Source organism: Anomaloglossus baeobatrachus, chromosome 8 (assembly GCF_048569485.1).
Source record: "Anomaloglossus baeobatrachus isolate aAnoBae1 chromosome 8, aAnoBae1.hap1, whole genome shotgun sequence".
Lineage (NCBI taxonomy): Eukaryota > Metazoa > Chordata > Amphibia > Anura > Aromobatidae > Anomaloglossus > Anomaloglossus baeobatrachus.
Genome location: NC_134360.1, coordinates 101,424,807 through 101,450,377, shown reverse-complemented (window position 1 = coordinate 101,450,377; position 25,571 = coordinate 101,424,807). Strand labels below are relative to the sequence as shown.

The window sequence follows — 25,571 nt, the reverse complement described above, 5'->3', positions numbered from 1 at the left end:
CCCTGCATAATCTATGGAGATTGTGCAGGGGCCGTGTGCACGTGGCGTCTTAAAGCGCAGCGTTTCGGCTGCTGCCCGAAGCGCGCGTTCTGAGAAGTGACATGTCACTTCTTCCGTGCGCTTTGCCGGCAGCCCCTGCTCTGTCTATGGCAGGAGCTGCATGCAGAGCGCACGTTCTCTGCCGGCACCATGCGCTTCAGAACGGAGCTTTTCAGCTGCGCTCTGAAGCGCACCTTCTAGGTGCGGTGCAGAGCGCACTCGTGCGCACATAGCCTTACAGCTGTTTAATAAAAGTTAGATAACCTCTTTTGGCAAAAAAATTTATAAGCTACAATGGTCTCTGAAATTAAAATACTTGGTTTGAGGATAATCAGTGAATCATGCATTCTGCAGATAGGCTGTGAATGTGACATTGTGCGCCCAATTCATGAAGATCCGCCTTGTTCACACCAGTCTTGATCAGGAGGCCTGTGGTGTTCCTTTATAAAGAATCCCGAGTTTTAAGTGGCATAAGATTTGTGGGGAATGGCATGTCACAGGTCACCATGAATTTAATCAGTGCCCGTCTTATGTTCCACCTGGTTTCTACCCATTTTGGTGAAACTCCTGTGTTGGCCAGTGAAAATGCCAAAAGCTGCATAATTTTTAAAAGCGTTTTACACAAGCTTTCTGGCCTTGATGCATCGGGACTGTAAAAAAAAAAAAAAAAAAAAAAATCGTGAATTAAAAATATTGTTTCTCAATTGCTTCACTGGGGACACCTCAAATCATAGAGATTTGCTGCTGCCACCAGGTGGCTGACACTAAAGGGTGCATTACATGCTGCAACATCGCTAGCGATTGCTAGCGATGTCGAGCGTGATGGCACCCGCCCCCAACGCTCATGCGACATTTGGTGCTCGCTGCCGTAGCGAACATTATCGCTACAGCAGGGTCACATGCACATACCTGTACAGCGACGTCGCTATGACTGCCGAATAATCCCTCCTTCAAGGGGGAGATGCGTTCGGCGTCAGTGACGTCACTGCGGCGTCACTAAGCGCCCGGCCAATAGAAGCGGAGATGAGCGGGATGTAACATCCCGCCCATCTCCTTCCTTCCGCATTGCCGGTGGACGCAGGTAAGGAAATGTTCGTCGTTCCTCAGATGTCACACACAGCGATGTGTGGTGCAGCAGGAACGACAAACAACATCGTACCTGTGGCAGCAGCGATATTAAGGAAAGGAGCAACGTGTCAACGATCACCATTTTTGAACGATTTTGTGATTGTTGATCATCGCTCCTTGGTGTCACACGCTGCGATGTCGGTAATGGTGCCGGATCTGCGTCACTAAGGACGTGACCCGACGATATGTAGTTACCGATATCGCAGCGTGTAAAGCACCCTTAAGAATTACACTTAAGGGTTGTCTCTTCTGCGGGCTACACCAACTGGCAGGCATGGACTAAACCTGTTTTAGGTTAGTGTCCTTGAGGCAATCACAGGTCTGCTCCATTCTGAGTTCATTGTAAAGTGCATCAAGGAAAGACTTTCCTGCTGTTCCTTCACCTTCTTTTCACTTAATTTTCATTGTAGTCATGAACCAGTTTGGTCCGGTGGGCATGCCATTACAGTCGTTGGTACAAAGACAACAGGCACCACTAACCCAACATCAAGGACCATCTGCACCCATCAATCAGGTTAGTTCATGCAGACATACTCTGTGCCTTCCTCTCTGCAGCAAGTCCTAACAATCACAATAAATGTTTCCTTCTCTCCTTAAACAGTTCAACACTTTTTGTGCACTTTCCCCGATTTATGACTTTCTTTTTTTTTTTTTTTTTACATCTGACATTTAAAGTGCTACATCTTATTTAATTTTCTCATTCAGTTACTCAGATGCCTTCTTTTCTTCAGCGCTCTATTGGGAGACCCAGACGATTGGGGTATAGCTACTGCCCTCCGGAGGCCACACAAAGCACTACACCAAAAGTGCAAGGCCCCTCCCCCTCTGGCTATACCCCCCCCGTGTATCACGGGTTCTCCAGTTTTAGCTTTGTGTGCGAAGGAGGTCAGACATTCCATGCATAGCTCCACAGATTTTAGTCAGCAGTAGCTGCTGACTATTTCGGATGGAAGAAAAGAGGGCACATATAGTGCCCCCAGCATGCTCCCTTCTCACCCCTGGATGGTGTTGTAAGGTTGAGGTACCTATTGCTGGTACAGGGCTGGAGCCCCACATGCTGTTTTCCTTCCACATCCCCTTGTAGGGCTCTGTGGAAGTGGGATCCTGCCGGCCTCTCAGCTCTGACGCCGGGCTCCATCCACAGACCCATTAGAACCTGATGGAGACGGAGCAGGGGTACGATCAGGGACAGGGCCCTGCATCATACAGGTACTCTGTGTCCCCGGCAGGCACAGACACACTCCGGGCTGGCTGGGTGTTGTAGTGCGCCGGGGACCGTAACGTTGGAGTTAGTGTCCCTACAGTTTACTGGGGGACTTTGTGTTGTGGGAACGCAGCGCCGACCCCCTCTGGACCGGGCGGCGCTGCTGTGACTTGTGGTGCGCCGGGGATACGCCGACCGCGCTTTTACGGCGGCGGCGTTTATAAATTTAGTCCCCGGCTTTTTGGGCCTAGGACGCCGGCAGCTCCGATTCGTTCCCGCCCCCACCCTGTCAATCAGGGTAGGGGAGAGACGCTGTTCGCTAGCAGCGACGAGGGCTGGAGCCTGATTTACATGCTCCAGCCCTCTCACTTGGCACAGAGGGAAGCAGGCTTCCCGCTCTTGGCCAGGAACGCCCAGGGCCCGCCCCCCTTCCTCTCTCGGGACGCCGGCAGCCATTACATGCAGCCTGGGTGGAGGAAGGACGCAAGGCTCTGGGAGACCTGGACTGGGGGGCTATCTTGCGACCTCACACCCGCTTTTTAAGCGGGCGGTAAGCGGTTTTTCTGTGCTGGTCCCTCTAGTGCCTCACTGTGTATCGGTGTACTGTGTACAGATATATAGATATTGTATTTCTTGCACTGTGAGGTCGCTTCTGGCTGCATATCCCAGATCGCTCTGAGGAAGCAGCAACATGTCATCCTCAAAACGCAAGGCTGCCAAGGCTAGGGCTGTGTGCACTGCGTGTGCTGCATGTGGGGCTGCTCTACCAGCAGGTTCCAAAGACCCCCATTGTGTGCAATGCTCAGATCCGGTGCTGCTTCGCCAGCCGCAGTCAGGAGAGGTAGTGTCCCAGGATGAGACGCTTGTAAGTTCTGCCCCGGTGACAGGGACAGACTTTGCAGTTTTTGCGGATAAAATGTCTGTGACTATGACAAAAATCCTTGACGCCTTGCAATCTATGCATGGGACTCAGTCTTTGGGCACGGCGAGGCCTCTGTCCTCAGGTCCCCCTCACTTGGAATTAATCCAGCCTACAGGGGGGTCCCCGGCTTCACAAGCTGAGGATTATGACTCAGATGATAGCCCCAGCCACCCTAAGCGGGCTCGCTGGGAAAGACCCTCAACGTCATCACACTGCTCAGGGTCTCAGCGCAATCAGTCTCCCTGTGATGTGTCTGAGGAGAGTGATCAGGAATCCACTCCTGGAACCCCTCTCAACCTGGATACCCCTGATGGGGACGCCATGGTAAACGACCTTATCTCAGCCATCAATAGGCTGTTGGATATTTCTCCCCCAGCCCCTTCAGCAGAAGAGGCGGCTGCGGAGCAGGAAAAGTTTCGTTTCCTCTATCCCAAGCGTAAATTGAGTGCTTTCTTGGATCACTCTGACTTCAGAGAGTCAATCCAGAAGCACGACGCTCACCCAGAAAGGCGTTTCTCTAAACGATCTAAAGATACACGTTTCCCTTTCCCCCCGGAGGTGGTCAAGCGCTGGACACAGTGTCCAAAGGTCGACCCCCCGATTTCAAAACTTGCAGCTAGGTCCATAGTTGCAGTGGAGGATGGCGCTTCACTTAAAGATGCCAATGACAGACAGATGGACCTTTGGTTAAAATCTGTCTATGAAGCTATCGGCGCGTCGTTTGCTCCGGCATTCGCAGCCGTATGGGCACTCCAGGCTATTTCAGCTGGCTTAGCAAAAGTGGATGCTATCATACATCCAGCAGTGCCGCAAGTGGCGTCCCTTACCACGCAGATGTCGGCGTTTGCGTCTTACGCTATCAATGCGGTCCTAGAATCTACCAGTCGCACCTCAATGGCGTCCGCCAATTCGGTAGTTTTGCGCAGAGCCTTGTGGTTAAAGGACTGGAAAGCAGATGCTGGTTCCAAAAAATGTTTAACCAGTTTGCCTTTATCTAGAGAGAGACTGTTTGGCGAGCCATTGGCTGACATCATTAAGCAGTCCAAGGGTAAAGACTCCTCTTTACCACAGCCCAGAACAAGCAAACCTCAGCAGAAAAAGTGGCAGCAGAGGTTTCCGTCCTTTCGAGGTTCGGGCAAGACACCATTTACCTCGTCCAAAGGGACTCAGAGGACGCAAAGAAACTCAGATTCGTGGCGGGCTCACACACGCTCCAAGAAAGCAAATGGAGGTACCGCTTCCAAAGCGGCTTCCTCATGACTTCCAGCCCCCTCCCTCCGCATCTCCGGTCGGGGGCAGGCTCTCCCGCTTTTACGACATTTGGATGTCACAGGTCAAGGACCGGTGGGTGACAGACATTTTGTCTCGCGGGTACAGAATCGAGTTCAATTCTCGTCCTCCAGCTCGGTTCTTCAGAACCTTCCCACATCCAGACCGAGCAGATGCTCTGCTGCAGGCGGTAGAATCCCTAAGAGCGGAAGGAGTGGTGATCCCAGTCCCTCCTCAGGAACAAGGGCAAGGGTTTTACTCCAATCTTTTTGTGGTTCCAAAAAAGGACGGCTCGTTCCGTCCTGTTCTGGACCTAAAACGGCTCAACAAACATGTGCACGCCAGGAGGTTCCGGATGGAAACCCTGCGTTCTGTCATTGCCTCAATGTCCAGAGGAGACTTCCTTGCCTCAATAGACATCAAAGATGCTTATCTCCACGTGCCAATTGCTACAGAACATCAACGTTTTCTACGTTTTGTGATAGGAGACGACCATTTTCAGTTCGTAGCTCTGCCATTTGGTCTGGCGACAGCCCCACGGGTCTTCACCAAGGTCATGGCGGCGGTGGTAGCAGTTTTGCACTCTCAGGGACACTCGGTGATCCCTTACCTAGACGATTTACTGGTCAAGGCTCCCTCTCAAGAGGCATGTCAGCGCAGCCTGAATGCTACGCTGGAGACGCTACAGTCTTTCGGATGGATCATCAACTTTCCAAAGTCGATCCTATCACCGACTCAATCACTAACGTATCTTGGCATGGAGTTTCATACTCTAGCAGCGATAGTGAAGCTTCCGCTGAACAAGCAGCGGTCACTACAGACAGGGGTGCAATCTCTCCTTCAGGGACAGTTGCATCCCTTGCGGCGCCTCATGCATTTCCTAGGGAAGATGGTGGCAGCCATGGAAGCAGTTCCCTTTGCGCAGTTTCATCTGCGCCCACTTCAATGGGACATTCTCCGCCAATGGGACGGGAAGTCAACGTCCCTGGACAGGAAAGTCTCTCTTTCTCAGACGGCCAAGGACTCTCTACAATGGTGGCTCCTTCCCACCTCATTGTCTCAGGGAAGATCCTTCCTGCCCCCATCCTGGGCAGTAGTCACGACAGATGCGAGTCTGTCAGGGTGGGGAGCAGTGTTTCTCCACCACAGGGCTCAGGGGAAGTGGACTCCGCAGGAGTCCACCCTTCAGATCAATGTTCTGGAAATCAGGGCAGTGTATCTTGCCCTACTAGCCTTCCAACAGTGGCTGGAAGGAAAGCAGATCCGAATCCAATCGGACAACTCCACAGCGGTGGCATACATCAACCACCAAGGAGGGACGCGCAGTCGGCAAGCCTTCCAAGAAGTCCGGCGCATTCTAATGTGGGTGGAGGACACAGCATCCACCATATCCGCGGTTCACATCCCGGGCGTAGAAAACTGGGAAGCAGACTTCCTCAGTCGCCAGGGCATGGACGCAGGGGAATGGTCCCTTCACCCGGACGTGTTTCAGGAAATCTGTCGCCGCTGGGGAGTGCCGGACGTCGACCTCATGGCGTCCCGGCACAACAACAAGGTCCCGGCATTCATGGCGAGGTCGCGCGATCAAAGAGCTCTGGCGGCAGACGCCTTGGTTCAAGATTGGTCGCAGTTCCAGCTCCCATACGTCTTCCCACCTCTGGCACTCTTGCCCAGAGTGCTTCGCAAGATCAGATCCGAGTGCAGCCGCGTCATACTCGTTGCCCCAGACTGGCCGAGGAGGTCGTGGTATCCGGATCTGTGGCATCTCACGGTCGGCCGACCGAGGTCACTGCCAGACCGACCAGACTTACTGTCCCAAGGGCCGTTTTTCCATCAGAATTCTGCGGCCCTGAACCTGACTGTGTGGCCATTGAGTCCTGGATCCTAGCATCCGCAGGATTATCTCAAAGAGTCGTAGCCACAATGAGACAAGCTAGAAAGTCGACTTCTGCTAAGATCTACCACAGAACGTGGAAGATTTTCTTATCCTGGTGCTCTGCTCAGGGAGTGTCTCCCTGGCCATTTGCATGGCCCACGTTTCTTTCCTTCCTGCAATCGGGGTTAGAAAAGGGCTTGTCGCTCAGCTCTCTTAAAGGGCAAGTTTCGGCACTATCCGTGTTTTTTCAGAAGCGTCTAGCACGTCTTTCTAAGGTGCGCACGTTCCTGCAGGGGGTCTGTCATATTGTGCCCCCGTACAAGAGGCCGTTAGATCCATGGGATCTGAACAGGGTACTAGTTACTCTCCAGAAGCCGCCTTTCGAGCCTCTGAAGGAAGTTTCCTTTTCTCGGCTGTCACAGAAAGTGGCGTTTCTTGTTGCGATCACATCGCTTCGGCGAGTGTCTGAGCTGGCAGCTCTGTCATCTAAGGCTCCCTTCCTGGTGTTCCACCAGGACAAGGTAGTGCTGCGCCCCATTCCGGAGTTTCTCCCTAAGGTCGTATCCTCGTTCCATCTTAATCAGGATATATCCTTGCCTTCTTTTTGTCCTCATCCGGTTCACCGGTATGAAAAGGACTTACGTTTGCTAGATCTGGTGAGAGCACTCAGAATCTACATTTCCCGCACGGCGCCCATGCGCCGTTCCGATGCACTTTTTGTCCTTGTCGCTGGTCCGCGCAAGGGGTTGCAGGCTTCTAAAGCCACCCTGGCTCGATGGATCAAAGAACCAATTCTAGAGGCCTACCGTTCTGCGGGGCTTCCGGTTCCTCCAGGGCTAAAAGCCCACTCAACCAGAGCCGTGGGTGCGTCCTGGGCATTACGACACCAGGCTTCGGCTCAACAGGTGTGCCAGGCAGCTACCTGGTCCAGTCTGCACACTTTCACCAAACATTATCAGGTGCATACCTATGCTTCGGCGGATGCCAGCTTAGGTAGAAGAGTCCTGCAAGCGGCAGTGACATCCCCGTAGGGGAGGGCTGTTTTGCAGCTCTAACATGAGGTATTTCTTTACCCACCCAGGGACAGCTTTTGGACGTCCCAATCGTCTGGGTCTCCCAATAGAGCGCTGAAGAAGGGAATTTTGTTACTTACCGTAAATTCCTTTTCTTCTAGCTCTTATTGGGAGACCCAGCACCCGCCCTGTTGTCCTTCGGGATGTTTTTTGTTGTTTGCGGGTACACATGTTGTTCATGTTAAACGGTTTTTCAGTTCTCCGATGTTATTCGGAGTTAATTTGTTTAAACCAGTTATTGGCTTCCTCCTTCTTGCTTTGGCACTAAAACTGGAGAACCCGTGATACACGGGGGGGGTATAGCCAGAGGGGGAGGGGCCTTGCACTTTTGGTGTAGTGCTTTGTGTGGCCTCCGGAGGGCAGTAGCTATACCCCAATCGTCTGGGTCTCCCAATAAGAGCTAGAAGAAAAGGAATTTACGGTAAGTAACAAAATTCCCTTCTTTTGTGATACATGGGGCCTTAGAATTAAACCTGATAACTCAAATTTTCTTTGTCGCTCCATTGGGAGACCCAGACAATTGGGTGTATAGCTTCTGCCTCCGGAGGCCACACAAAGTATTACACTTTAAAAAGTGTAAAGCCCCTCCCCTTCTGCCTATACACCCCCCGTGCATCACGGGCTCCTCAGTTTTTATGCTTTGTGCGAAGGAGGCACACATGCACGCATAGCTCCACAATTTAGTCAGCAGCAGCTGCTGACTATATCGGATGGAAGAAAAGAGGGCCCATAACAGGGCCCCCGGCATGCTCCCTTCTCACCCCACTCTGGTCGGCGGTGCTGTTAAGGTTGAGGTACCCATTGCGGGTACATAGGCAGGAGCCACATGCTGTTTTCCTTCCCCATACCTTAAGGGCTCTGGGTGAAGTGGGATCCTAATCGGTCTCCAGGCACTGGGACCGTGCTCCCTCCGCAGCCCCTGGGGAATCTGCTGGACAGGAGCCGGGTATCGTCAGGGACAAGGCCCTGCTACTGTGAGGTACTCTGTGTCCCCTTGGGGACGGCGCATGGAGCGCTTGTGTCATACACGCTGCAGCACTGCTGGGTGTGTTAGTGCGCCGGGACTACCGCGCTGACCGCGCTTGTTTGCCGGCCGCGCTTGTAACTTTAGTCCCCGGCTTCTGCGGCCTAGTACCGCATACTCCCGCCCCCGGGCCTGCCAGTCAGGGGAAGGGCGGGACGCTGCACGGGACGTCAGCGCTGAGGGCTGGAGCATACTTTGTATCCTCCTCCCCCCTCACTGAGCACCGTGGGGCACCAGATTCCCGCACTTTCTAGGGCACGCCCACGGCCCCCTCCTCCTCACAGAACGCCGGCAGCCATTCCTGTCAGCACTTCTGACGCTGGAGAGGAGAGACAACACGGCTCTGGGAGGCCCAGGCAGGGAATCTGGTGGTCACACAACCGCTTTGGGCGGTCGGTAAGCCGCACCTGTTTCTAGGTGCTGGCCCCCCTGGGCGCTGAAGTGTGTGTGTGTGTGTATATATATATATATATATATATATATATATGCTTATATGCTATACATTTACTCTGTACGGTTGCACTGTTGGTTTTTGGCTATATACCCTCCCGGATTGTACTCAGAGGAGACAACAGCATGTCGTCCGCAAAAAGCAAGGGTGCCAAAGCACAGGCTTACTTTGCAACCTGTACCTCATGTGCGCCTATGCTACCGGCAGGTTCCACCTACCCTCATTGTGTGCAATGCTCGGCCCCTGTGGCACTTACTCAGCCGGAGCCTCTGCCACTGGTGGCCCAAGTGGAACCACCTGCTACCACTGTCCAGGTGACAGGGACGGAGTTTTCAGTATTCGCTGACAAACTTTCTGAGAGTATGGATAAATGGTCTGCTAAGATACTAGAAGCCTTGCAGTCCAGACCGGTAACACAGGCCCCGGGCACTGTTGAATCATTGACCCCAGGCCCCCCTCGGTTGGAGCAGCAAAGTGCTCCTGAGGTGACTCATAGGTCCCAAGGTGAGGTCTCTGACGCGGACCGCAGTCCCAGACCGCCTAAGCGGGCTCGCTGGGAGCTTCCCTCGACTTCATCACACTGCTCAGGGTCTCAGCAGGAGGACTCTCTAGAGGATGAAGCGGAGGTGGCAGATCAGGATTCTGATCCTGAGGCCGCTCTCAACCTAGATACACCTGAAGGGGATGCCATAGTGAATGACCTTATAGCGTCCATCAATCAGGTGTTGGATCTTTCTCCCCCAGCTCCTCCAATTGAGGAGTCAGCTTCTCAGCAGGAGAAATTCCGTTTCAGGTTTCCCAAGCGTACAATGAGTATGTTTCTGGATCACTCCGACTTCAGAGAGGCAGTCCAGAAACACCGAGCTTGTCCAGATAAGCGCTTTTCTAAGCGCCTTAAGGATACACGTTATCCCTTCCCCCCTGACGTTGTCAAGGGCTGGGCTCAGTGTCCCAAGGTGGATCCTCCAGTCTCCAGACTGGCGGCTAGATCCATAGTTGCAGTGGAAGATGGGGCTTCACTCAAAGATGCCACTGACAGACAGATGGAGCTCTGGTTGAAATCCATCTATGAAGCTATCGGCGCGTCTTTTGCTCCGGCATTCGCAGCCGTATGGGCACTCCAAGCTATCTCAGCTTGTCACTCGCAGATTAATGCAGTCACACGTGCCTCTGCTCCGCAGGTGGTGTCCTTAACCTCTCAGGCGTCGGCGTTTGCGTCCTACGCCATTAATGCTGTCCTGGACTCTGCGAGCCGTACGGCGGTAGCATCCGCCAATTCGGTGGCAGTCCGCAGGGCCATGTGGCTACGTGAATGGAAGGCAGACTCTGCTTCCAAAAAGTTCTTAACCGGTTTGCCATTTTCTGGCGACCGACTGTTTGGTGAGCGATTGGATGAAATCATTAAACAATCCAAGGGAAAGGACTCATCCTTACCCCAGTCCAAACCAAACAGACCTCAACAACGCAAGGTACAATCGAGGTTTCGATCCTTTCGGCCCGCGGGCAGGTCTCAATTCTCCTCGTCCAACAGGCCACAGAAGGATCAGAGGAACTCCGATTCATGGCGGTCTAAGTCACGTCCTAAAAAGACCGCCGGAGGAACCGCTCCCAAAGCGGCCGCCTCATGACTTTCGGCCTCTTCACACCACATCCTCGGTCGGTGGCAGGCTCTCCCGCTTTTGCGACGCCTGGCTGCCACAGGTACAAGACCGTTGGGTGAGAGACATTCTGTCTCACGGTTACAGGATAGAGTTCAGCTCTCGTCCTCTGACTCGATTCTTCAGAACATCTCCGCCCCCCGAGCGAGCCGATGCTCTTCTGCAGGCGGTGTGCACTCTGAAGGCAGAAGGAGTGGTGATCCCTGTTCCTCTTCAGCAACAGGGTCACGGTTTTTACTCCAACTTGTTTGTGGTGCCAAAAAAGGACGGATCTTTCCGTCCTGTTCTGGACCTAAAACTGCTCAACAAACACGTAAAAACCAGGCGGTTCCGGATGGAATCGCTCCGCTCCGTCATCGCCTCAATGTCCCAAGGAGATTTCCTAGCATCAATCGACATCAAAGATGCTTATCTCCACGTACCGATTGCACCAGAGCATCAGCGCTTCCTGCGTTTCGCCATAGGGGACGAACACCTTCAGTTCGTGGCACTGCCTTTCGGCCTGGCGACAGCCCCATGAGTCTTCACCAAGGTCATGGCAACAGTGGTAGCAGTCCTACACTCTCAGGGACACTCGGTGATCCCTTACCTAGACGATCTGCTTGTCAAGGCACCCTCTCGAGTGGCATGCCAACACAGCCTGAACATTGCTCTGGAGACTCTCCAGAGATTCGGGTGGATCATCAATTTCCCAAAGTCAAATCTGACACCGGCCCAATCACTGACATATCTCGGCATGGAGTTTCATACTCTCTCAGCGATAGTGAAGCTTCCGCTGGACAAACAGCGTTCACTACAGACAGGGGTGCAATCTCTCCTTCAAGGCCAGTCACACCCCTTGAGGCGCCTCATGCACTTCCTAGGGAAGATGGTGGCAGCAATGGAGGCAGTTCCTTTTGCGCAGTTTCATCTGCGTCCACTTCAATGGGACATTCTCCGCAAATGGGACAGGAAGTCGACGTCCCTCGACAGGAACGTCTCCCTTTCTCAGTCAGCCAAAGCCTCCCTTCGGTGGTGGCTTCTTCCCACTTCATTGTCGAAGGGGAAATCCTTCCTACCCCCATCCTGGGCGGTGGTCACGACGGACGCGAGTCTGTCAGGGTGGGGAGCGGTCTTTCTCCACCACAGGGCTCAGGGTACCTGGACTCAGCCAGAGTCCTCCCTTCAGATCAATGTTCTGGAGATAAGGGCAGTGTATCTTGCCCTAAAGGCGTTCCAGCCGTGGCTGGAAGGCAAGCAGATCCGAATTCAGTCGGACAACTCCACCGCGGTGGCATACATCAACCACCAAGGCGGAACACGCAGTCGGCAAGCCTTCCAGGAAGTCCGGCGGATTCTGCTGTGGGCGGAAGCCACAGCCTCCACCATATCCGCAGTTCACATCCCGGGCGTAGAAAACTGGGAAGCAGACTTTCTCAGTCGCGAGGGCATGGACACAGGGGAATGGTCCCTTCACCCGGACGTGTTTCAGGAGATCTGTTGCCGCTGGGGGATGCCGGACGTCGACCTAATGGCGTCCCGGCACAACAACAAGGTCCCGGCATTCATGGCACGGTCTCAAGATCACAGAGCTCTGGCGGCAGACGCCTTAGTTCAGGATTGGTCGCAGTTTCAACTCCCTTATGTGTTTCCTCCTCTGGCACTGTTGCCCAGAGTGTTACGCAAGATCAGGTCCGACTGCCGCCGCGCCATCCTCGTCGCTCCAGACTGGCCGAGGAGGTCGTGGTACCCGGATCTGTGGCATCTCACGGTGGGTCAACCGTGGGCACTACCAGACCGACCAGACTTGCTGTCTCAAGGGCCGTTTTTCCATCTGAATTCTGCGGCCCTCAACCTGACTGTGTGGCCATTGAGTCCTGGATCCTAGCGTCTTCAGGGTTATCTCAAGAGGTCATTGCCACTATGAGACAGGCCAGGAAACCAATGTCCGCCAAGATCTACCACAGGACCTGGGGGATATTCTTATTTTGGTGCTCTGATCAGGGTTTTACTCCCTGGCCATTTGCCTTGCCCACTTTTCTTTCCTTCCTTCAATCCGGATTGGAAAAGGGTTTGTCGCTCGGCTCCCTTAAGGGACAAGTCTCTGCGCTCTGTGTTTTTTCAGAAGCGCCTAGCCAGACTTCCACAGGTACGCACGTTCCTGCAGGGGGTTTGTCACATAGTCCCTCCTTACAAGCGTCCGTTAGAACCCTGGGATCTGAACAGGGTGCTGATGGCTCTTCAGAAACCACCTTTCGAGCCAATGAAGGATATTTCTCTTTCACGCCTTTCGCAGAAAGTGGTCTTCCTAGTAGCAGTCACATCACTTCGGAGAGTGTCTGAGCTAGCAGCGCTGTCATGCAAAGCCCCTTTCTTCGGCGCTCTATTGGGAGACCCAGACGATTGGTGTATAGCACTGCCTCCGGAGGCCACACAAAGCAATTACACTAAAAAGTGTAAGGCCCCTCCCCTTCTGGCTATACACCCCCAGTGGGATCACTGGCTCACCAGTTTTCTGCTTTGTGCGAAGGAGGTCAGACATCCACGCATAGCTCCACTGTTTGTAGTCAGCAGTAGCTGCTGGCTATATCGGATGGAAGAAAAGAGGGCCCATATGGGGCCCCCAGCATGCTCCCTTCTCACCCGCGGTGGTGCTTGTAAGGTTGAGGTACCTATTGCTGGTACAGAGGCTGGAGCCCACATGCTGTTTTCCTTCCACATCCCCTGGAGGGCTCTGTGGAAGTGGGATCTTGCCGGCCCCCAAGCCCTGGGGCCGGGCTCCATCCACAGACCCAGAGAACCTGCTGGATTTGGAGCGGGAGTGCCGTTCAGGGACAAGGCCCTGCAACTTTCAGGTACTCTGTGTCCCCGGCAGGCACGGACACTCTCAAGGCTTGCTGAGCGTTATAGTGCGCCGGGGACAGTAGCGCTGTGCGCTGGGGTTAGGTCACTGCAGCTTTGCTGAGTGACGTTACATGTTGGGAACTACTGCGCCGACCGCTCCTGGAGCGGCGGCGCAGCTGCGACTTGTGGTGCGCCGGGGACTTTGCGCCGACCGCGCTTTTACGGCGGCGGCGCTTCTAACTTTAGCCCCCGGCTTCTGCGGCCTAGCGCCGCTTCGTTCCCGCCCCCACCCTGTCAATCGGGGTAGGGGAGAGACGCTGCTCAATAGGCAGCGCCGAGGGCTGGAGCTTTATTTACATGCTCCAGCCCTCTCACTAGGCACAGTGGGAAGCAGGCTTCCCGCTCTTCGTCTGTATACGCCCAGGGCCCGCCCCCCCTCTCCTCAAGGACGCCGGCAGCCATTATACATGCGGTCTGGCTGGGGAAAGGCAGCAGGCTCTGGGAGACCCAGACTAAAGGGATTTCGGCGCCCACACACCCGCTCCTAAGCGGGCGGTAAGCAGCATTAGTGCTGGCCCCACTAGTGCCTCAGTGTTATATTAGTGTACTTTTTTCTTGGTACCATATATATATATATAGTTGCACTGTAAGGTCGCTTCTTGGCTGGACACCCTGTACTGCTCTGAGGAGGCAGCAACATGTCATCCGCAAAACGCAAGGGTGCCAAGGCACAGGCTGTGTACACTGTTTGTACTGCATGTGGGGCTAATCTACCAGCAGGCTCCAACGACTCTCATTGTGTGCAATGTTCAGTCCCAGTGGCACTTCGTCAGCCAGAGCCTATTGTGGTGGTAGCCCAGGCAGAGACGCCTGTGAACCCTGCCCCGGTGACGGGGACAGACTTTGCAGTTTTCTTCGGCGCTCCATTGGGAGACCCAGACGATTGGGTGTATAGCACTGCCTCCGGAGGCCACACAAAGCAATTACACTAAAAAGTGTAAGGCCCCTCCCCTTCTGGCTATACACCCCCAGTGGGATCACTGGCTCACCAGTTTTCTGCTTTGTGCGAAGGAGGTCAGACATCCACGCATAGCTCCACTGTTTAGTCAGCAGTAGCTGCTGACTATATCGGATGGAAGAAAAGAGGGCCCATATGGGGCCCCCAGCATGCTCCCTTCGTACCCCACTTGTGGTTTGTAAGGTTGAGGTACCCATTGCGGGTACGGAGGCTGGAGCCCACATGCTGTTTTCCTTCCCCATCCCCCTGAGGGGCTCTGAGGAAGTGGGATCTTACCGGCCACCAAGCCCTGAGGCCGGGCTCCATCCACAGACCCATAGAACCTGCTGGATGTGGAGCGGGAGTGCCGTTCAGGGACAAGGCCCTGCAACTTTCAGGTACTCTGTGTCCCCGTATGGCAGGCCACGCACACCCCAGGCTTGCTGGGTGTGCTAGTGCGCCGGGGACTGTAGCGCTGTGCGCTGGGCTTATAGTCCCCGCAGATTACTGGGGGACTTTATGTGTGTGGATCACCGCGCCGACCGCCCCTGGAGCGGCGGCGCAGCTGCGACTTGTAGTGCGCCGGGGACGCGCCGACCGCGCTTTTACGGCGGCGGCGCTTCTAACTTTAGTCCCCGGTTTTCTGCGGCCTAGCTCCGCTTCGTTAACGCCCCCCACCCTGTCAATCAGGGTAGGGGAGAGACGTTGTTCAATCGGCAGCGCCGAGGGCTGGAGCACGATTTACATGCTCCAGCCCTCTCACTGAGCATAGTAGGACACAGGCTTCGCGCTTTTTCTCTGTGCACGCCCTAGGCCCGCCCCCAGGCTTGCAGCTCCCCAGGACGCCGGCAGCCATTATACACATGCAGTCTGGCTGGAGAACGGACGCAGGCTCTGGGGGACCCAGGCTAGGGGTTTCTGGCGACCACACACCCGCGCTAAGCGGGCGGTAAGCAGCACATACGTGCGGCCCCACTAGTGCCACAGTGTTATATTTTTCGCTGTACCAGATATATTTATATACTGCACTGTAAGGTCGCTTCTTGGCTGTACACCCTATATTGCTTTGAGGAGACAACAGCATGTCATCCGCAAAACGCAAGGGTGCCAAGGCACGGGCTGTATACATGGCTTGTACAGCATGTGGGGCTAATCTACCAGCAGGCTCCAACGACTCTCATTGTGTTCAATGTTCAGTCCCAGTGGCACTTCGTCAGCCAGAGCCTAATGTGGTGGTAGCCCAGGCAGAGACGCCTGTGAACCCTGCCCCGGTGACGGGGACAGAATTTGCAGTCTTTGCTGATAAAATGTCTGTGACTATGTCAAAAATCCTGGAGACCTTGCAGTCCAGGCCAGTTACTCAGACCATGGACACTGCTGTGTCTATGTTCCCCGGTCCCCCTCAGTTGGAACTAATCCGTACTTCAAGGGGGTCCCAGGCATCACAGGCTGAGGGCTCTGACTCCGATGACAGTCCCAGGCCGCCTAAGCGTGCTCGCTGGGAGAGACCCTCCACGTCATCACGCGAGAAGGGTCCCTATATGATGGTTCAGAGGTGGGTGATCAGGAGTCTTGTCCTGACGCCGCACTCAATTTGGATACGCCAGATGGTGACGCCATGGTAAATGACCTTATAGCGGCCATCAATAGGCTGTTGGATATTTCTCCCCCAGCCCCTTCAGCAGAGGAGGCAGCTGCCCAGCAGGAGAAATTCCATTTCCTGTATCCCAAGCGTAAATTGAGTACTTTTCTGGACCACTCTGACTTCAGAGAATCCATCCAGAAACACAATACTTATCCGGACAAGCGTTTTTCTAAACGCCTTAAGGATACACGTTATCCTTTTCCCCCTGACGTGGTCAAACGCTGGACCCAGTGTCCAAAAGTGGACCCTCCAATATCCAGGCTTGCAGCTAGATCCATAGTTGCAGTGGAGGATGGGGCTTCACTTAAAGATGCCAATGACAGACAGATGGACCTTTGGTTGAAATCTGTCTATGAAGCTATTGGCGCGTCGTTTGCTCCAGCATTCGCGGCCGTGTGGGCGCTCCAAGCTATTTCAGCTGGTCTGGCACAGGTGGACTCTCTCATACGTCCAGCAGTGCCGCAAGTGGCGTCCCTAACTACGCAAATGTCTGCGTTTGCGACCTACGCTATCAATGCGGTACTGGACTCTACGAGCCGTACCTCAATGGCATCCGCCAACTCTGTAGTTTTGCGCAGGGCCTTGTGGTTAAAGGAATGGAAAGCAGATTCTGCTTCTAAAAAATGTTTAACCAGCTTGCCATTATCTGGAGACAGACTGTTTGGTGAGCAATTGGCGGAAATCATTAAACAGTCCAAAGGTAAGGACTCTTCCTTACCTCAGCCCAGATCAAGCAAACCTCAACAGAGGAAGTGGCAGTCAAAGTTTCGGTCCTTTCGAGGCTCGGGCAAGCCCCAATTCTCCTCGTCCAAAGGGACTCAGAAAGAGCAAAGGAGCTCTGATTCCTGGCAGGCTCACTCACGCCCCAAGAAAGCAACCGGAGGTACCGCTTCCAAGGCGGCTGCCTCATGACTTTCGGCCGCCTCCCTCCGCATCCTCGGTCGGTGGCAGGCTCTCCCGCTTTTGCGACATTTGGCTGCCACAGGTCAAAGACCGGTGGGTAACAGACATTTTGTCTCACGGGTACAGGATAGAGTTCAGTTCTCGTCCTCCGCCTCGGTTCTTCAGAACTTCCCCACATCCCGACCGAGCAGATGCCCTTCTGCAGGCGGTGAATTCTCTAAGAGCAGAAGGAGTGGTGGTCCCTGTTCCTCTTCGGGAACAAGGACAAGGTTTTTACTCCAATCTCTTTGTGGTGCCAAAAAAGGACGGCTCATTCCGTCCTGTTCTGGACCTAAAACTGCTCAACAAGCATGTGAACGCCAGGCGGTTCCGGATGGAATCCCTCCGCTCAGTCATTGCCTCAATGTCTCAAGGAGATTTCCTAGCATCAATAGACATCAAGGATGCTTATCTCCACGTGCCGATTGCTACAGAGCACCAACGCTTTCTACGCTTCGCGATAGGAGACGACCATCTTCAGTTCGTAGCTCTGCCATTTGGTCTCGCGACAGCCCCACGGGTGTTCACCAAGATCATGGCGGCAGTGGTAGCAGTCTTGCACTCTCAGGGACACTCTGTGATCCCTTACTTGGACGATCTACTGGTCAAGGCACCCTCTCAAGAGGCATGCCAACTCAGCTTGACTGTTGCACTGGAGACTCTCCAGACGTTCGGGTGGATCATCAACTTCTCAAAGTCAAATCTGTCACCGACCCAATCACTAACGTATCTTGGCATGGAGTTTCATACTCTCTCAGCGATAGTGAAGCTTCCGCTGGACAAGCAGCGGTCTCTACAGACTGGGGTGCAGGCTCTCCTTCAAGATCAGTCGCACTCCTTAAGACGCCTCATGCACTTCCTCGGGAAGATGGTGGCGGCAATGGAGGCGGTTCCGTTTGCGCAGTTTCATCTGCGCCCACTTCAATTGGACATTCTCCGCCAATGGGACGGGAAGTCAAAATCCCTGGACAGGAAAGTCTCCCTTTCCCAGACGGCCAAGGACTCTCTGCAGTGGTGGCTTCTTCCCACCTCATTATCACAGGGAAGATCCTTCCTACCACCGTCTTGGGCGGTGGTCACGACAGACGCGAGTCTGTCAGGGTGGGGAGCAGTTTTTCTCCACCACAGGGCTCAGGGTACGTGGACTCAGCAGGAGTCCACCCTTCAGATCAATGTTCTGGAAATCAGAGCAGTGTATCTTGCCCTACTAGCCTTCCAGCAGTGGCTGGAAGGAAGGCAGATCCGAATTCAGTCGGACAACTCCACAGCGGTGGCATACATCAACCACCAAGGGGGGACACGCAGTCGGCAAGCCTTCCAGGAAGTCCGGCGGATTCTGATGTGGGTGGAAGCCACGGCCTCCACCATATCCGCAGTTCACATCCCCGGCGTAGAAAACTGGGAAGCAGACTTCCTCAGTCGCCAGGGCATGGACGCAGGGGAATGGTCCCTTCACCCAGACGTGTTTCAGGAAATCTGTCGCCGATGGGGAAGGCCGGACGTCGACCTCATGGCGTCCCGGCACAACAACAAGGTCCCAACCTTCATGGCACGGTCTCGCGATCAAAGAGCGCTGGCGGCAGACGCCCTAGTGCAAGATTGGTCGCAGTTCCGGCTCCCTTATGTGTTTCCACCTCTGGCACTCTTGCCCAGAGTGCTACGCAAGATCAGATCCGATTGCAGCCGCGTCATACTCGTCGCTCCAGACTGGCCGAGGAGGGCGTGGTATCCGGATCTGTGGCAGCTCACGGTCGGCCAACCGTGGGCACTACCAGACCGACCAGACTTACTGTCCCAAGGGCCGTTTTTCCATCGGAATTCTGCGGCCCTGAACCTGACTGTGTGGCCATTGAGTCCTGGATCCTAGCGTCTTCAGGATTATCCCAAGGGGTCGTTGCCACCATGAGACAGGCTAGGAAGCCCACGTCCGCTAAGATCTACCACAGAACGTGGAGGATATTCTTATCCTGGTGCTCTGCTCAGGGAGTGTCTCCCTGGCCATTTGCATTGTCTACCTTTCTTTCTTTCCTGCAATCTGGGTTAGAAAAAGGTTTGTCGCTCGGCTCCCTTAAAGGTCAGGTCTCGGCGCTATCCGTCTTTTTTCAGAGGCGTTTGGCACGCCTTCCTAAGGTGCGCACGTTCCTACAGGGGGTTTGCCATATCGTACCCCCGTACAAGCGGCCGTTAGATCCATGGGATCTGAACAGGGTACTAGTTGCCCTCCAGAAGCCGCCCTTCGAGCCTCTGAGGGAGGTTTCACTTTCTAGACTATCACAGAAAGTGGTTTTTCTGGTAGCGATCACATCTCTTCGGAGAGTGTCTGAGCTGGCAGCGCTATCATGCAAGGCTCCCTTCCTGGTCTTCCACCAGGACAAGGTAGTGCTGCGCCCCATTCAGGAGTTTCTCCCGAAGGTGGTATCCTCTTTTCATCTTAATCAGGATATCTCTTTGCCTTCGTTTTGTCCTCATGCAGTTCATCGGTATGAGAAGGATTTACATTTGTTAGATCTGGTGAGAGCACTCAGAATCTACATTTCCCGCACGGCGCCCCTGCGCCGCTCGGATGCACTCTTTGTCCTTGTCGCTGGCAAGCGCAAAGGGTCGCAGGCTTCCAAAGCCACCCTGGCTCGATGGATCAAAGAACCAATTCTTGAAGCCTACCGTTCTGCTGGGCTTCCGGTTCCATCAGGGCTGAAGGCCCATTCTACCAGAGCCGTGGGTGCGTCCTGGGCATTGCGACACCAGGCTACGGCTCAACAGGTGTGCCAGGCAGCTACCTGGTCGAGTCTGCACACTTTCACCAAACATTATCAGGTGCATACCTACGCTTCGGCGGACGCCAGCCTAGGTAGAAGAGTCCTGCAGGCGGCAGTTGCCTCCATATAGGGGAGGGCTGTCTTGCAGCTCTAACATGAGGTATTCTTTACCCACCCAGGGACAGCTTTTGGACGTCCCAATCGTCTGGGTCTCCCAATGGAGCGCCGAAGAAGAAGGGAATTTTGTTACTTACCGCAAATTCCTTTTCTTCTAGCTCCTATTGGGAGACCCAGCACCCGCCCTGTTTCCTTCGGGATTTTTGGTTGTTTTTCGGGTACACATGTTGTTCATGTTGAACGGTTTTCAGTTCTCCGAGGTTACTTCGGAGTGAATTTGTTTAAACCAGTTATTGGCTTTCCTCCTTCTTGCTTTTGCACTAAAACTGGTGAGCCAGTGATCCCACTGGGGGTGTATAGCCAGAAGGGGAGGGGCCTTACACTTTTTAGTGTAATTGCTTTGTGTGGCCTCCGGAGGCAGTGCTATACACCCAATCGTCTGGGTCTCCCAATAGGAGCTAGAAGAAAAGGAATTTACGGTAAGTAACAAAATTCCCTTCTTTGCTGATAAAATGTCTGTGACTATGGCAAAAATCCTGGAGACCTTGCAGTCCAGGCCAGTTGCTCAGACCATGGACACTGCTGTGTCTATGCTCTCCGGTCCCCCTCAGTTGGAACTAATCCGTACTTCAGGGGGGTCTCAAGCATCACAGGCTGAAGTCTCTGACTCAGATGACAGTCCCAGGCAGCCTAAGCGAGCTCGCTGGGAAAGACCCTCCACGTCTTCACACTGCTCAGGGTCTCAGCGACAAGAGTCTCTCTGTGATGAGACTGAGGACGGTGATCAGGATTCTAATCCTGAGGCCCCTCTCAATCTGGATGCTCCTGATGGTGACGCCATGGTTAATGACCTTATATCGGCAATTAATAGACTGTTGGATATTTCTCCCCCAGGCCCTTCTGCAGAGGAGGCAGCTGCACAGCAGGAGAAGTTCCATTTCCTATATCCCAAGCGTAAATTAAGTGCTTTTCTTCGGCGCTCCATTGGGAGACCCAGACGATTGGGTGTATAGCACTGCCTCCGGAGGCCACACAAAGCAATTACACTAAAAAGTGTAAGGCCCCTCCCCTTCTGGCTATACACCCCCAGTGGGATCACTGGCTCACCAGTTTTCTGCTTTGTGCGAAGGAGGTCAGACATCCACGCATAGCTCCACTGTTTAGTCAGCAGTAGCTGCTGACTATATCGGATGGAAGAAAAGAGGGCCCATATGGGGCCCCCAGCATGCTCCCTTCTCACCCCACTTGCGGTTTGTAAGGTTGAGGTACCCATTGCGGGTACGGAGTCTGGAGCCCACATGCTGTTTTCCTTCCCCATCCCCCTGAGGGGCTCTGAGGAAGTGGGATCTTACCGGCCACCAAGCCCTGAGGCCGGGCTCCATCCACAGACCCATAGAACCTGCTGGATGTGGAGCGGGAGTGCCGTTCAGGGACAAGGCCCTGCAACTTTCAGGTACTCTGTGTCCCCGTATGGCAGGCCACGCACACCCCAGGCTTGCTGGGTGTGCTAGTGCGCCGGGGACTGTAGCGCTGTGCGCTGGGCTTATAGTCCCCGCAGATTACTGGGGGACTTTATGTGTGTGGATCGCCGCGCCGACCGCCCCTGGAGCGGCGGCGCAGCTGCGACTTGTAGTGCGCCGCGGACGCGCCGACCGCGCTTTTACGGCGGCGGCGCTTCTAACTTTAGTCCCCGGTTTTCTGCGGCCTAGCTCCGCTTCGTTAACGCCCCCACCCTGTCAATCAGGGTAGGGGAGAGACGTTGTTCAATCGGCAGCGCCGAGGGCTGGAGCACGATTTACATGCTCCAGCCCTCTCACTGAGCATAGTAGGACACAGGCTTCGCGCTTTTTCTCTGTGCACGCCCTAGGCCCGCCCCCAGGCTTGCAGCTCCCCAGGACGCCGGCAGCCATTATACACATGCAGTCTGGCTGGAGAACGGACGCAGGCTCTGGGGGACCCAGGCTAGGGGTTTCTGGCGACCACACACCCGCGCTAAGCGGGCGGTAAGCAGCACATACGTGCGGCCCCACTAGTGCCACAGTGTTATATTTTTCGCTGTACCAGATATATTTATATACTGCACTGTAAGGTCGCTTCTTGGCTGTACACCCTATATTGCTTTGAGGAGACAACAGCATGTCATCCGCAAAACGCAAGGGTGCCAAGGCACGGGCTGTATACACGGCTTGTACAGCATGTGGGGCTAATCTACCAGCAGGCTCCAACGACTCTCATTGTGTGCAATGTTCAGTCCCAGTGGCACTTCGTCAGCCAGAGCCTAATGTGGTGGTAGCCCAGGCAGAGACGCCTGTGAACCCTGCCCCGGTGACGGGGACAGAATTTGCAGTCTTTGCTGATAAAATGTCTGTGACTATGTCAAAAATCCTGGAGACCTTGCAGTCCAGGCCAGTTACTCAGACCATGGACACTGCTGTGTCTATGTTCCCCGGTCCCCCTCAGTTGGAACTAATCCGTACTTCAAGGGGGTCCCAGGCATCACAGGCTGAGGGCTCTGACTCCGATGACAGTCCCAGGCCGCCTAAGCGTGCTCGCTGGGAGAGACCCTCCACGTCATCACGCGGATCAGGGTCTCAGCGAGAAGGGTCCCTATATGATGGTTCAGAGGTGGGTGATCAGGAGTCTTGTCCTGACGCAGCACTCAATTTGGATACGCCAGATGGTGACGCCATGGTAAATGACCTTATAGCGGCCATCAATAGGCTGTTGGATATTTCTCCCCCAGCCCCTTCAGCAGAGTAGGCAGCTGCCCAGCAGGAGAAATTCCATTTCCTGTATCCCAAGCGTAAATTGAGTACTTTTCTGGACCACTCTGACTTCAGAGAATCCATCCAGAAACACAATACTTATCCGGACAAGCGTTTTTCTAAACGCCTTAAGGATACACGTTATCCTTTTCCCCCTGACGTGGTCAAACGCTGGACCCAGTGTCCAAAAGTGGACCCTCCAATATCCAGGCTTGCAGCTAGATCCATAGTTGCAGTGGAGGATGGGGCTTCACTTAAAGATGCCAATGACAGACAGATGGACCTTTGGTTGAAATCTGTCTATGAAGCTATTGGCGCGTCGTTTGCTCCAGCATTCGCGGCCGTGTGGGCGCTCCAAGCTATTTCAGCTGGTCTGGCACAGGTGGACTCTCTCATACGTCCAGCAGTGCCGCAAGTGGCGTCCCTAACTACGCAAATGTCTGCGTTTGCGACCTACGCTATCAATGCGGTACTGGACTCTACGAGCCGTACCTCAATGGCATCCGCCAACTCTGTAGTTTTGCGCAGGGCCTTGTGGTTAAAGGAATGGTGTCACAAACCACCGGGGGGGTCACTCAGAAATCCCCCGCGCTGGCTACCAGTACGTCACAATCGGGGGGTAACAAGTGGGGGTCACCCCTCCTTTATACCTCCCGACCGACAGACAGAGCACGTGACGCGCTCTCTAGCGCCCCTCTTATAGTCAGGCCAATTATGGAATTGCCCGACAATAAGCAAGGAGGCCGCTATACTACTTATGCCGATTATTGAAGGGTCCCCGGTGAGAGTAGGGTATATATTCCCCCGACCTCCGCGGGCGGAATATATAAAATCTCCCCGAATCTCACTGGCCTCCCCACAATAATCCTTGGCACAACTCGCTGCCACCAACCGCTTCACGGTAACTATTAGCCGAACACACAGACGTGGGATTCAAGATCGAGATAACAGAACAGCCCAAGATTAATTATATAATTTAATCAGCCTAAAGCACACTAGAACTACAATATATACAATAGGGAATCTACAGAATATACATATGTCAGAGTACAGTTACAATCAAAGCATGGGTTACAAACAGGCATACACAGTTCCAGCAGTTACCTTGTTGCGTCTGGCCACAGGGGGGCGCTGTAGACCAGGTTTCTAGGATCCTTCCCACAGATGTTTCCTACACGTGCCCCCAGCGAAAAGAACACTGGAAAATGGCCGAAGTAGGGTTATCAACCTGGGCAAATCCAGGTCTCCTCCTACCTTCGTGACCTCACAGGGAGCACTGCTCCACCCCTGGCTTGAGTTATGGACAATATCCCAACATGGAATATGGGCCATAACTTTGCCTGGGAGCGTCGTAGGCGGACGCCAACGCTCTCATTGTGACAGTTATGAATTTAGCTACAGAACGAGGGGACTCATGACCTGTCTGCCAGTTCCCCATTGGCTGATATCACGCCTGGGGCATTTCCCAATGTCCTGCTCCCATAAAAAGGGTGTGCCGGCATCGTCCGCATGCAGAGACACCATTTTTATGGTTGCCATATTTATCGGAAATATGGCTTGCGAGATATGAACCATTTTTTACTGGAGTCGTTCTGTCTGGCTATTTCCATAGCCTTGCTAACTAGCTAGCAGCTCCTACTACAGGGTGACGGCAGGGAGTCATCCTGTGTCCATTGTTCCCACACCACCTAATTTCCATATCACAGGACATGGCCATGGAGGTGTAAGTGGAACACTGAGAACAAGAAGGGAGGGGGGCACTGCCAGGGAGTGATGAGGGATTATGACTGGAGTCATAATTCATCTTCATATCCCGGGATTTGCCTCACACCTCCCCCCTTTTGAGGGCGCTAGGGGGCAGCACACTCCGGTGTTCCCCCGTGCGCCCGTCCGCGACCTCTCCTTGTCGGGACAGCCCGTCTGCGTTACCGTGGTCACGGCCCCTTTTGTGGCGAATGGTGAAGTTGTATTGCTGGAGCGCAAGGCTCCATCGCAACAATCGCCCATTCGTCCCAGAGACGGTGTGCAACCAGCTGAGGGGATTGTGGTCCGTCTCCACGATGAAGTGGCGCCCGTATAGATAGGGTTGCAGACGCTGCAGGGCCCACACTATGGCCAGGCACTCCTTCTCCATCGTGGAATAGGCAACTTCCCTTGGTAACAGCTTCCTGCTCAGGTACAAGACTGGGTGCTCTTGGCTCGCAGAGTCCACCTGGCTGAGCACCGCACCGAGGCCGAAGTCACTGGCGTCGGTCTGTACTACAAACGGCCGCGTGAAGTCGGCTGCCTGTAGCACGGGCGGGCTGGACAGGGCGTCCTTTAGGGCCCAGAAGGCTGTCTCGCAGTCCACTGTCCAATCGACTGCAGAGGGCAGCTTCTTCTTGGTGAGGTCCGTCAAGGGCTTTGCCAGGCTACTATAGCATGGAACAAACCTCCTATAGTACCCAGCGGTCCCCAAGAAGGACATCACCTGCTTCTTGGTCCTGGGGGTGGGCCAGGATGCGATGGCTTCCACTTTCTCAGGCTCGGGCTTCAGTGTTCTCCCGCCTACCCGGTGACCGAGGTACTGGACCTCGCTCATGGCCAGCTGACACTTTCCCGGCTTGATGGTCAAACCTGCCCGGTGGATCCGCCTGAGCACCTGTGCTAGATGCTCTAGGTGGTCCTCCCAGGTGGGACTGAAGACGGCAATGTCATCCAGGTACGCGGCCGCGTACCCTTCAAGTCCCTTGAGCAGGGTGTTGACCATCCGCTGGAAAGTGGCAGGGGCATTCCTCATCCCGAATGGCATCACCGTGGACTCGTACAGTCCAAATGGGGTGATAAAGGCAGAGCGTTCCCTGGCCTTGCGAGTCAGGGGGATCTGCCAATATCCCCGGCTC

At 54.3% G+C, this 25,571-nt stretch overlaps 1 protein-coding gene across 4 annotated transcripts in view; it reads left to right on the top strand.

The window, feature by feature from the left end:
- EP300 (EP300 lysine acetyltransferase) overlaps positions 1 to 25,571 on the top strand; it is a 508,128-nt gene that overhangs the window by 163,550 nt on the left and 319,007 nt on the right. For all 4 annotated transcript variants that reach the window (XM_075321927.1, XM_075321925.1, XM_075321926.1 and 1 more), the window contains exon 12: positions 1,578 to 1,681. In XM_075321927.1, coding sequence (XP_075178042.1) covers positions 1,578 to 1,681 — 104 coding nt within the window. The remainder of the gene's footprint in view (positions 1 to 1,577; positions 1,682 to 25,571) is intronic.